General features: G+C 36.8%; 1 protein-coding gene and 1 long non-coding RNA gene across 2 annotated transcripts; both read right to left on the bottom strand.

Moving 5' to 3' along the window:
• Positions 1-6,393: 6,393 nt before the first annotated feature.
• Positions 6,394-6,977, bottom strand: LOC121050047. Its single transcript, XR_005801662.1, has 3 exons — positions 6,896-6,977; positions 6,536-6,589; positions 6,394-6,446 (listed from the first exon to the last, which is right to left on the bottom strand). It is a non-coding gene; the product is annotated as an uncharacterized LOC121050047 (long non-coding RNA).
• A 3,660-nt stretch (positions 6,978-10,637) lies between these two features.
• LOC112171488 (protein FAR1-RELATED SEQUENCE 5-like) lies at positions 10,638-11,222 on the bottom strand. Its single transcript, XM_024308668.1, has one exon. It carries the CDS (start codon positions 11,220-11,222, stop codon positions 10,638-10,640), a length of 585 nt encoding a protein of 194 aa, XP_024164436.1.
• Positions 11,223-12,477: the final 1,255 nt, after the last annotated feature.

Raw genomic sequence — 12,477 nt, 5'->3', positions numbered from 1 at the left:
CACCACTACTGCCGTTACCTTCCACCCGCAAAGTGACATGCTTACAAGTCAGGCACCGCAAAGCAATTAGAGAAGATGAAGGGGCTAACATGAATCCTTGTGCATGCGCATATCCCCATACACTACTCCATCATCTTAGGCTTGAATCACTAACACCTAAAAAACCACCCTGGTTTAGAACCTCACTCTACTACAACACAATGTCCAAGGACACCTATTACATTTAGAGGTGGAACCAAGAGGAGTCACCCCGTTCTATACCCTATTGAATAGTCGTTGAATATGAAGTCAAATGAAGAAGCCAATATTCTAGCTCACACACTAGTTTATAAGTAAGAGGTTCTAAATTAGACTCGCACACTAGTTTTCATGTGATCAAAAAAAGAAAAGTACAGGGTATAAGTAAAAGTATATGCTTTAAACTCTAATTATGAGCACGTTGTGATATATCTCGCGTATTACAATGCAAGAAGGCATATGCATAAGATATATTGGGTTCACCCCATGAGTGTAAAAAGTTGTTATTGCAATAAAATACAAGATGTGGAGTCCCTACAAGAATATGGAATGAAATCCTCTGTCCCGAAATCCCCTATCCCCATTGTGTCACTACGTACTCTAATATGACGACACCTGTCCTTAACCTTAACAGAGTTTTAACGTTGTTAATCATCTTTTTAATAATCAGTTTTATCTTTTGATAAAAAAATAAAAAAATTTGCTGATTACGAAGAACACAAGAACATGTTGGACTCTACGTCTTCCCCTGGTCCTCCTCCCTGTCTATCAGTATTCTTCTTTTCTTCTTCTTTCTCTGCACGCCGAAACAAACCCCTCTTTCTTCCATCATCCAACAACATTGCTGCAAACTTTTAAAATCTAATCTTGTTCTTCGTTTTATGGTTTTGGTTGCTATTTGAGTGACTGATTGACTCTGTTTTCAAAGGTACTTACATCTCCTCTTTGCCATGGTTTTGTTTTCTTTTTACTCGATGCAATGCATATAGGCTTCTTCTCTCTTAGTGACTGACTGCAATGCATATATACTCGCTGCATGACTTTCTCTTCAGTACTGATATTCTTCTAGTTGGACACCCATTTTAATTTGTATTCGCTGTCTCTTTTGGCCTCGCCAAAGGAGGACAAGGATAGGGATACGATTGCGATGGGAGGAAACTGAAAAGGTGATTTAGTGCGACGAAGAGGAGGATGCACTACAGAGATGTGTTGTGGCAAACAAGAAGAATATAGGATTTTGGTGGACTAGTAGTTGCAATGGAGGCATTTATTTAAATGTCAGAAGTTTTGATATAGATGAATAATTACATATTGGATTGAAATTGTTGTGTTCAATTGTGTACTGAGCTATTGGGCATATTTTTTATGTATTAAGAATCATGGTTTTTACATGTTTTGATTGAAATTGTTAGGATGTTGAAGTGCACTTTAGGTGTTCGACATAAGGCTAATGAAGAATGTTGGAAGTGATACTTCGGCTTTGGTTCATTTTTTCTTATTATGTTGATTAGTTTCTTGGTTACAAATGATGACAAACTGGTCTCTTCTTTAACTCTTTTAGTTTCTCATTACAAAGAGACGTAGATATTGGGAATTCATCGTCTCTACAAATCATTTGACAAACCATCTGATCATTTGGTCTTTTTATTAGGCAAGTCAAAATCATGAGCTTATATAGGCTTAGTTTGGGATTGCTGTGCTGTGTGAGGAAGCACTTCCGAACTTGCTGTGAGAGGAAACACTTCCGAACTTGCTGTGAGGAGAAGCAGCTGAGGTGTTTGGTAAACTATTTTTAAAAGTGCTGTGAGGTCCAAAAGCAATTTCTAGGTGTTTGGTAAATTACACGGCAAAAGTGCTTTGACTGAGTATAATTACCAAAATGGTCATACATGCTAAGATATGCTACTAAAATACATAATTTTGTTTTTTGATTATGTAACCATACCAAATAAATTTTATTCTCATGTATTATTCTTGTACCCTTGGTTGGACATAATAAAATATTTACTTTAAACCCTTCAATATGCATATTATGTTTTACTATTACACAAAATCTCATCTAGAATATTTGGATTAATTTTCTGACCATAGTTCAAAGTGAACCATTACACAAAATATATTAAAGTCACTTGAAATTTGCAACTAAATGCTCAGTAGATGCATTCATTAGACTTTGTGCAATTGCATTTCTTAACACCTCCATTTCTTGTCTTCCTGGACCATCTCCATCATGTTGATTATCCTTCAGCTCTTCACTAGTCTCTTCACTTGAGTAATTTCCACTTTCATCAAAACCAATATCTCGTTGAGCATATCTTCTTATGTAATTATGAAGAGCCATAGTAACAACAACTATCTTCACTTGTTTTTCATAAGGAAAATGTGGACATATCACGTAAAATACTCCATTTCTTTTTCCATACCCCAAAAGTGCGCTCAATAACACCCCTGAGTGAAGAATGTGCATGATTGAATATTTCTTTATGACTGGTCGGTTCATCACCTCTACGAAAATGTGGAAGGTGGTACCACTCACCTTTATATGGTCCTAAATAACCCTTCATTTGTGGATATCCTACATCCACCACATAGTATTTTCCTGAAATTAAAAATTATAAGAAATGATTGATCTTAGTAAAATAAGTTATTAGAGGTTCATCTACTTCCAGTTAACATATGAACTGAGTTTCTAAAGCTTAAACCATATGAATTGTCACTCATCTTTATGAAAAAAGTTGTACTAACACTACACCATAAACTTTCATTCATAGCGCTCAAAAAACGCTATCGTAGGATACCACAGCGTTTTAGTAAACGCTATGTCTGCTCGAGCTATAATAGATCCAAGGTCTGTCATAGCGTTTCTGCAAACGCTATAGAAAATTCAACATCCATAGCGTTTTGGAAGCGCTATTGTATAGGCTTCAATAGCACTTCACAAACGCTATTGTTAGACTTTCCATAGCATTTAGTCAATTGCTATGCTTAAATAATCCATAGCGTTTCTTTAAATGCTATTGTTCATTATCTAATAGCATTCCAGACCGTCTTGTACTTTTCACATTAATGTTTACAATACACTGACTATAACATGAAAATACAATAATCAGTCCTCAAATCTTTGATCGTAAGTGCATAATTTTCATTAATAATCTAAAAACAATCAAAACACAATGTGGCATTCATAAAATTACACACCTATTGCATTGTCTCAGCCAACAAGTTTTCCTACCTTGTGTACTATTGATACAAATCTTAATAAAATAAAAAATAAAACTACTATGTTACTTCTCTAAAGCAGATCCAAAACTTTTGATGTTGAGTCACTTCACCACTTATCTGGGAGTGAATTTAAAGGGAATTAGATCTCCTCATTCTGGACCACCATGAATCCTTCAGGTTATATGTTCCCATTGCAGTGACAGAAATTCCCTGTTCAATTGTAGGGAAAGCATAAATAAATCATTATATTCATGGAGGTTACCAGACCAGACAAACAAATGTACAATCTAACCATCCACCACAATCATAAAAGGAAGAGTATCCCTTACATTATCAAAGATACTACATTGGGACAGGGTACAAGTTCTTGCATCCAAATTATAATGTTCGAAGAAATAATGAAAATGAGAAACTATTAAAGCTTTTGAGGAGAAGAGCAGCAAAACACAATTTAGATAGCTTCATGCACCTGTATGTTGCGCTGAATCTTGTTGCGCCAATTGCAATTACATCTTCAAATAAGTATATTTTGTTCGTTAGCTCCCTGTGTAACAACCAACCAGCAATACAGTAAGTATATCATGTACATTGGTGAAACACCATAATTAAGTAATTGCTGAATCGAAACAAGACACAGCCCACAATTGACAATATAAACTAATAATTACCAAAGGCTCATCTCTCTACTATCTCTCTTATGTTCTCCACTTTCCCCTTTTTAATTACAACAAATAAAACATAACAAAAACCAAAGATGTCATAAGCAGACCCTAAGAATTATATCCAACATAAAGTGTCAATTGTGTGAAACGCTTGGGTACCTAAACTCATTCAACAAAGTTTCAAGATTACCATTGCCTCCCTGGTCATAAAGCACTATAATTCAAAATCTTCAAACAAAAATGTGAACTTCTTCATGGGATATTGAATAAAAGAACTAAATTAAAAGCTTGACCTGATTGCTTGACAACCTGAGCAGCTACTAGGTCTCCACTCATTTTGGGATCAATACTAGCATTGTAATACATGTTTAAGACAAAAACAATACCAATAAATCAAAAAAGTCAACTTGAGCTTTACCAATTACAGTAGAGGAACAGAGGTGGTTTCTTATATCTTGAGCTATATATACGAAAAGAAACTAATAATACCAGGGTATGAACTTCAACCACAAAGAGCCAATAGAAAAAAAAAAAAAAAAAAAATATATATATATATATATATATACATATAAGAAAATAGACAAAATTAGAGCTACAAGGAAAAGTACCATAGGACAAACCAAGATTCCCCAACCTGTGAAAGATTCTGCTATGGGTCGTCCAAGAGTACCAACTTTTCACAAGAACTTATATTGTTTATAGTTACGTACCCAGTCTAAATCAACTTGTTAGGAATAAAGATTCAGCTCAAAAAGCTTAATAATAGTATTGGTATAACATAGTGAGTCATATTCCAGAAGCAATGATCAATTATCAATTGTAATGAAAGGAAAAGGCTAAAGGGTGAAGTACCTATGCACCATCATCAAGAACAAAAATCCATAATCAAAGGGAGACATAGTACCACCATTTGTATTCAACTTCAGATCTGCAAATTGTTGTCATATAAAACAAGTAATTAACTAAAAGCATCAATCATGGAACCATTACGAATGAAAAATCCATATCCAAGTACATGCAATAGTCTTATTCTTCAGTTTCATCTATTTTAACCATATTTAATAAAGTTTTATTAAAGAGAAATACATCTTTTTTCAGTTTTGAGTCATCAAAAATTGAAATAGAAAGAAGAAAATGGATAGAGAGACAGAACCGATTTTGATGCAGGTGACGTGAAGGTCACACGCTTGAGAACGATGCCTATGGTGCCTCTGCCCAGCTCACTCAACACCCATCTCTTGTCACCAAAATGGATGAGATTGCAAAAATTAGAAATGGCCCCAAATCTATTTCTGAACCAACAACCCAAAATTCAACAAAACAAAAATCCCAAACAAGAGAGTCCAAAAACTTACTATTTTGAAACTCAATCGAAAAAAAAGTAATTGAAATACCGTGAGGCAAACGCGGTGGCAGAGGTGGGGCAACAAACTGTTTTTCCATAGCCTAATTAATCAAAGAGATTTCCACTAAGACAAGCTGTTTTTCTTTTGAATCAAAAGAAGGCCAACCTTTGATATCTGATCCCTAAATGTTTTGAACCAAACCCAAGTCAATGAATACACCATAGATTTGATTCCAGAAAGAAAAAAAAAATGCCATGAGTACGAATAAAAAAAAAAGAATCTGAAAGAGTAAGGTAAAGAGAGCAAGCTGAACCTTTCAGTGACGAGAATCCATGAATTGAAGGAGATCACCAGCGACGAGCTGAAGAAGAAGGCGCAGGGGAAGGCCCGGCGAGGATCCACGACAACCTGAAGAAGATGGCGCAGAGGAAGGCGGCGACAATCCACAACAAGCTGAAGAAGAAGGCGTAGAGGAAGGCAGCGACAATCCACGAATTGAAGGAGGTCGTGACGAGTTGAGGAAGAAGGCGATCTGAGAGTCCAAACACGGAAGAAGAAGAAGAAGAAGAAGAAGAAGAAGAAGAAGAAGAAGAAGAAGAAGGAGGAGACGCGGAATGAGACGTCTGCCTCGCGATGGGGCTTTCTGTTTCAATGTAATTTTCTGAAAAGGAGGAGGACAGAATTGGCAGTTAGATAAATTTCATTAAACTGTTTACTGTTGATGCTCCGTGTTTTCCCAAAGCCATTTTTCAAAAGCTACAAATTGTAGCTTCTCAGATTCAGCTGTGAGGAGAAGCGCTTATGTCCCAAAGCAGCTATTGCAGATTTTACCAAACACTATATTCTTGACCCAAAAGCAGAAGCAGCCCCAAAAGCACCTCAAGAATCAATCCCAAACTAAGCCATAGTGTCAATGCAATTGAATTCTCAGTCCTGAATCATTCATCTCATAATGTTTAATCCCATAAGAAGATAAAAGCATTCCATTTTCAAATTTAAGTTGCACAAAATGGATGGAAATTCAGTTCAAATGTACTGAAATATTATTCCCAAAATTAGAAGGGAACAAACAACACTTGTTCAACTAGAAAATCAGTGCAACATGCTCTAAGCTTCAATTATGCTTGCAAAATTGTAACCACTCCCCAACCTCAGCTATCTGGCCATTCTCCATGCTTACTGCTACTTTGGATTGTCTCTGCACTCATACAACATGCACATGTATTTTTATTAAACAAAAATAATACCACAACATTTCAATTAAATTACTGAAGGGGTAATAGTTACCTGGAGCAATTTCTGATAATTGCTTATAGTATTGTAGACTCCCAAATTTTGTTACTAGAATATAGATAGACATGAATACATCAATAATACAAGTAAATATGTAAGAACTTCTTACTTTTAGTCTAATGCGATAATTCCTGGGGAAAATGAACTTGTGGTGCAAAAGGCATTAGTTGAGGCTTGTTAGCTTGAAAATTCATGCCTAAACTATTGCCACTGAAAAGCTTCTGTGAAATGGAATTGATGCAAGGCAGACATACAGTAAAGATTAAACTACATTAATCAGATCATGAAACTTGCACTAGGAAGAGCTAACATCAAAAATATTGGAGAGAATCCTTGCAAGAAAATCATCAATACCTGCATAAATGGAGGCTGAGCCAATTCTCTCTCTTTAATGGGCATGTCCATTGTTAACTTACGACAATTAGGTTCCTAACATGTAAAAATAAATAAATATATATAAGAGGGAGAATTATTACTGAAAGTAAAAGAAAAATAAAAGCAATAACGAATAAAAATTACAATACCGATTGCAATAAGGGTGCTGAAGGTAGGATAGGTTGTGACAGAGGCAAGGTAAGTTGCACATTAGAAACCCTTTGCATAGAAAGAGGTAGAAGAGGCTGTGTAGAAGAAGCATGTTGTGTCGCTGAAACACTTTGCATCATAGAAGGACATTGCATTGTAGATGCAGTTTTGGAAGCAACAGATGAAGAGTTCATGTCTTTATTTTCAAGTCTTCTCCTCTTTGAGTCATAAAAGGACATTGCATTGTAGATGCAGTTTTGGAATCAACAGATGAAGAGTTCATATCTTTATTTTCAAGTCTTCTCCTCTTTTCCATAGTTAGCTTCTCTATAGCAGTTTTACGCCTAGTTGTGAACAACCAATACCTTTAACTTTCTCTTTAACTTTAATCTCTTTAACTTGATCATTAACACACACCACATCATTAAGCTTTGATGCATTGTTGGTGGTAGGTGAAATCAGTTTAGTAGAGTTTTCCTCGGCTTCTTCTTTCAAACATGTATCCACATCTTCTTGTATGCTGTCCAATCTAGATAGAACAAGTTCATAGGCTCTTTTAGACCCTAAAGCTCTTGTTGTTATCTGAGTATTCAATCGACAAATATCTCGATAACGTCTTACAATTTCTGCCTTTGGGTCTATTTCACTTGTATTTTGGCAAGATAAATATGGCCTTTTACCCTCCTTAACAGATTTTGTCCACCTCTTCAAGATGTATTGAGATGGAATTTTCTTAATATTTCTTGTTGAAAGAACCTTCAAAGCATAAGCACACAAGATTCCTGCAAACTGGAACTTCTTACAACTGCACTGAACAATATCACTTGTTGAATTAAATGTAACTCTATGGTGCCAAGACTTTCCACGGGGGACGATATGATAACTGCTCACTGTTCCAACCTCATCAATAAAGCTCAATGCACAATCATGAGCTTTACATAGCTCATATTGAAACTTTTTTAAAACTGCTGGGGTGTAGACTTTTGCTGCATGCCTTAATATTTTGGGGAAATGATCATTTACCCAATTTTAGCCACTAAATTGTCCACTTGCTCCACTAACTTTTTTTTAACCTCATTTACCCAAAACACTCTAAGAGATTATTTCCCTAATACCCAATTAATTCTTTTTTTTTTGGGACTTTTTTGCCCTCTCCTTCTTTCTCACTTAGAGAGAGAACTCTCTCTCTCTCTCTCTCTCTCTCTCTCTCTCTCTCTCTCTCTCTCTCTCTCTCTCTCTCTCTCTCTCTCTCTCTCTCTCTCTCTCTCTCTCTCTCTCCAGACGACGTCGGATCTCTCTCTCCCTCCCTCCATCCCTCCAACAGGTCACCCACGACGCCGGCTCTAGCCATTGCCGCGCCGAAACTCGTCGTCGTGCTCTCCGCAGCCAGGCTCGACACCAAGCCGACGGTCCTTGTCGCTGAGAAGCTTAGCGAGGCCGGGTTGGACCTTCTGAAGGAATAGACGATCGCCAGTAGAATCGGGTACGTCTTCGATTTGCTTATGTCTCTCTCGCCGGCGACTAATCATCACGGAAATCGCAACTTGATTGTATCTCTGGTCCCAGGCTGCAACCGGAGTCATTGCAATCGGAGTCAAATCAGTATGAAGGCAAACAGTCAATCGGAATTGTTGCAAAATGACTGGATTTGTGGGCAAAATCGTCAACCAGAGTCGAGATTATTGGGGGGCAATAATCTTCCTACTGGGGGGAAATAATGTGTCTTAATTGTTATAAAGTCTCTATAATTGTGTTCAGTGATATTTTCCTATGTGTTAAAGACTGCTTCTAATGTGTTTTGGTATTTCTGATATATTATTGGGCGGCAATAATCTGTTTATTGCGGGGCAATAATCTGTTTATTGCGAGGCAATAATATATTTGTTTTGTTATTTTTTGCATGAATATGGGTGATCCTTTTGTTGTTAGGTGCATTTATTCTTATTAAGAGGCCACCCAGGAGGCCTAGGGTGAAGCGGTTCAGGTGAAGTGGAGAGTGTGAAAAAAAGCCAATTCGTTGTGGACTTAAATTCACCAAGTATTGAATTTGAATACCTGTACTTTGGTAAACTAATTCAAAACCAAACTGAGTTACTTCTGACCATCTATAAAAAAATTATTGGGGGGAAATAAACTTTTTATGACCCCCTAATAAACCTAATTATGTTGGTTAATGAATCTAGCAGCATTTTGTTGAAATGACCTGTAATAAATGAACCACAATTAAGACATTATTGCAGGGCAATAATCTGTCTATTGCCTCCCAATAGACCACCCCAAAAATCACCAGTTTCTATCATTGATAGATTATTGTACTTTAATAAACTCAAAACAACATAAGACTTATCAAAACTCTAATTTCAATGATTGATTAACCACAGTTAAGAAATTATTGGGGGGCAATAATCTGTCTATTGCCCCCCAATAGACCACAGTTTTGATGTCGTCCGAGACCTGCAAGCGAAGCCCAAACTCTATTCCGGCTTGGAGCTTCAGAGCTTCCCGTACATCTGACAAACAAAACTGGCGAAGCCCAGACCCAATTCCGGCTTGGAGAGTTTCTCGGACATCTGACGAACAAAACCGGTGAAGCCTAGAGGGGTTGGGATCGTGGAGTTGGAAGGCGTCATCCTCTGGTGGTTCGACTGTGGGACAGAGCGGCGACGGTGGAGGCCGACATCGATGGTGGAGTGGTAGGCGTGGTGGCTTAGAGAGAGAGAGAGAGAGAGAGAGAGAGAGGGGGGGAGAGGAGGAGGAGAGAGACATATGAGTGTAATTTGTTAATTAAAATGAGGGCAATATTGTCAAACACTGTTAGATTGGGTAAATTGGGTTAAAAAACTCTTGGTGGAGTAAGTGGGCAATTTTTGAGCTAAAATTGGGTAAGTGGTCACGACCCCTCATGTTTTTATTGGAAATGAAATTGTAGGGAAACTTTGACTTGCCTTAAAATCAGCCCTCAACTCTTTGTAACGACGATCTTCAACCAACCTTTCAAAATGATGAAAAAATTGCAGCAAGTGATATCGATAATTGACATATTTCTTCAAAGAACCATTCATGCTTTCACTACGTTGGGTTGTAGTAATATCTCTAGAAAAGGTTTCTCGGCCATAAACTAATGCCCATTTCTCCTTAAGATTAAATAATCTCTTTAACCAATCATTCTCCATGAGATCATACTTTTCAAGCATCACCTTCCAAGCATTTAAAAAATCATCTTCATCCTCATAATACATAAACAATGACATGCTTCTGGCTATTGTGAAGTTAATGCTTTCGCCATTGCTGCGTCTTGATCAGTAAGAATAGTTTTTGACTTCTTTCCTGACATAGCCCTGCTAAATGTATGAAACAGCCACAAAAAATTAGGATCACTCAATTGCTTTTTCTGTAAATACTCTAGCTCACCACCTATATCTCCAACCATCATTTGCCTTGTTCTCTTAGACCGCAAATAATTGTTATAATCTTCAGGAATAAATCCAAGACTTTCACGTCCCCCGGCTTGTCTGCTCAAAAATTCAAACGTAGCCTTAGGAGGAATTCCTGAATCATAAGCCATATCTACCTAAGCTATTTGTGCAGTATTTACACTCCTATGAGACCTAAAAAAATAGCTCTTAGAAGGACTTGAAGTCTCATGGCCATTATGCTCAGAAACAAATTCAATAACATGATATCTGCCACTAGCCTTCCAAATCTTAATTTTCATCCTTGCTAAACAACCAAATCGTGTCTCAGCACGATGAGCTTTGACATTAAGAGATTGTTGATCTTTTTCACTATCACGCTTGCCTTCAGCTGAGCAAACAAAAAACCTATCAAGAAACTTGCCACTTTTGTCTTTATGAAATTTAAATCTTCTAACAGAAAATCCAACACCATATGCATATGCATTGTAAAAACTACATGCATCATTTTCTGTGTCAAACTCCATTACAATTATTGGAATCAACTCTTTCCTAATTTTGGAATGAACATAATCTACTTTTTCATTACCTTCAACATGTCTCAATTCTGTCACCTTTTCTTCCAGACTTTCATCTTCCACACAAGTGTTCATGTCAGTTCCATTTTCAAAATCCAACTTTCGACGTGAGTTTGTTTGAATTTCATCCTCTTTGCAATTATCTTCTAAGTCCATGAGCTGCATTTAACAAAATAAGAATAAATGAATATCAGTACAGAAGAGAAAGTCATGCAGCGAGTATATATGCATTGTAGTCAGTCACTAAGAGAGAAGAAGCCTATATGCATTGCAGCGAGTAAAAAGAAAATAAAACCATGGCAAAGAGGAGATGTAAGTACCTTTGAAAACAGAGTCAGTCAGTCACTCAAATAGCAACCAAAACCATAAGACGAAGAACAAGATTAGATTTTAAAAGTCTGCAGCAATGTTGTTGGATGATGGAAGAAAGATGCTGGGTTTGTTTCGGCGTGCAGAGAAAGAAGAAGAAAAGAAGAATACTGATAGATAGGGAGGAGGACCAGGGGAAGACGTAGAGTCCAACATGTTTTTGTGTTCTTCGTAATCAGCAAATTTTTTTATTTATTTATTAAAAGAAAAAACTGATTATTAAAACGACAATTAACAGCGTTAAAACTCTGTTAAGGTTAAGGACAGGTGTCGTCATATTAGAGTAGTGACACAATGGGGATACGGGATTTCAGGACAGAGGATTTCATTCCCAAGAATATGAGAGTTTAGTTTTAAATATAAATATGAGAGTTTAGTTTTAAATATATATTGAGATTTCATAATGACAACTTTATCCTCGTCTTATATGTTCTCATACAATGTTAGAAAGACATTAACCAAATTTCAAGTTTATTGAGAAAATTGATAAGGGGATTCTTCTCAAAAAAGAAAAAAATAAAAAATTGATACGGGGGATTAACCATCTAATGAGGGTACAAAATTAGTTTCCAAATTATATGAACGAGCATGAACATAATGTCAACTATATCAAAATCATCAAGGTAGAAGCTAAAGACCCGAAATATTCCATTATGTTTCCTATTTTCTAGGATAGTTTCCAAACTGGACGAAAATGTGATACATGATTAAATCCTTACCAAATAGTCCATTTTGAAATTCAAAATTCATGGTTAACTAACAAAAAATTTCCAATTGGGGGTGAGATGTGATAGTTAAACACTTAAAACCCATTGACCCCTATAGTTTTCTATATTTAAATTATTCCAGAATCTATATCCACATCTGAAAAACAAAATTCAAAATTAACGTTTAGCAAAACAGAACAGAAAAACGGTTCCCAGCTCCCCCAACTGGGATACGAAACGGCCGTGCCCCTGGCGTTTCGGTGGGCCCCCCTCCCCACCACACTCGCTCTCTTGGCGCGTGGATCAGACCGCCCCTACCAAAAAAACCCAGTCTTGCTGGAGCT

The sequence above is a fragment of the Rosa chinensis genome, chromosome 6 (assembly GCF_002994745.2).
Source record: "Rosa chinensis cultivar Old Blush chromosome 6, RchiOBHm-V2, whole genome shotgun sequence".
Lineage (NCBI taxonomy): Eukaryota > Viridiplantae > Streptophyta > Magnoliopsida > Rosales > Rosaceae > Rosa > Rosa chinensis.
Note: the sequence above shows the minus strand (reverse complement) of the source record. Positions and strands in the feature narration are given on the sequence as shown.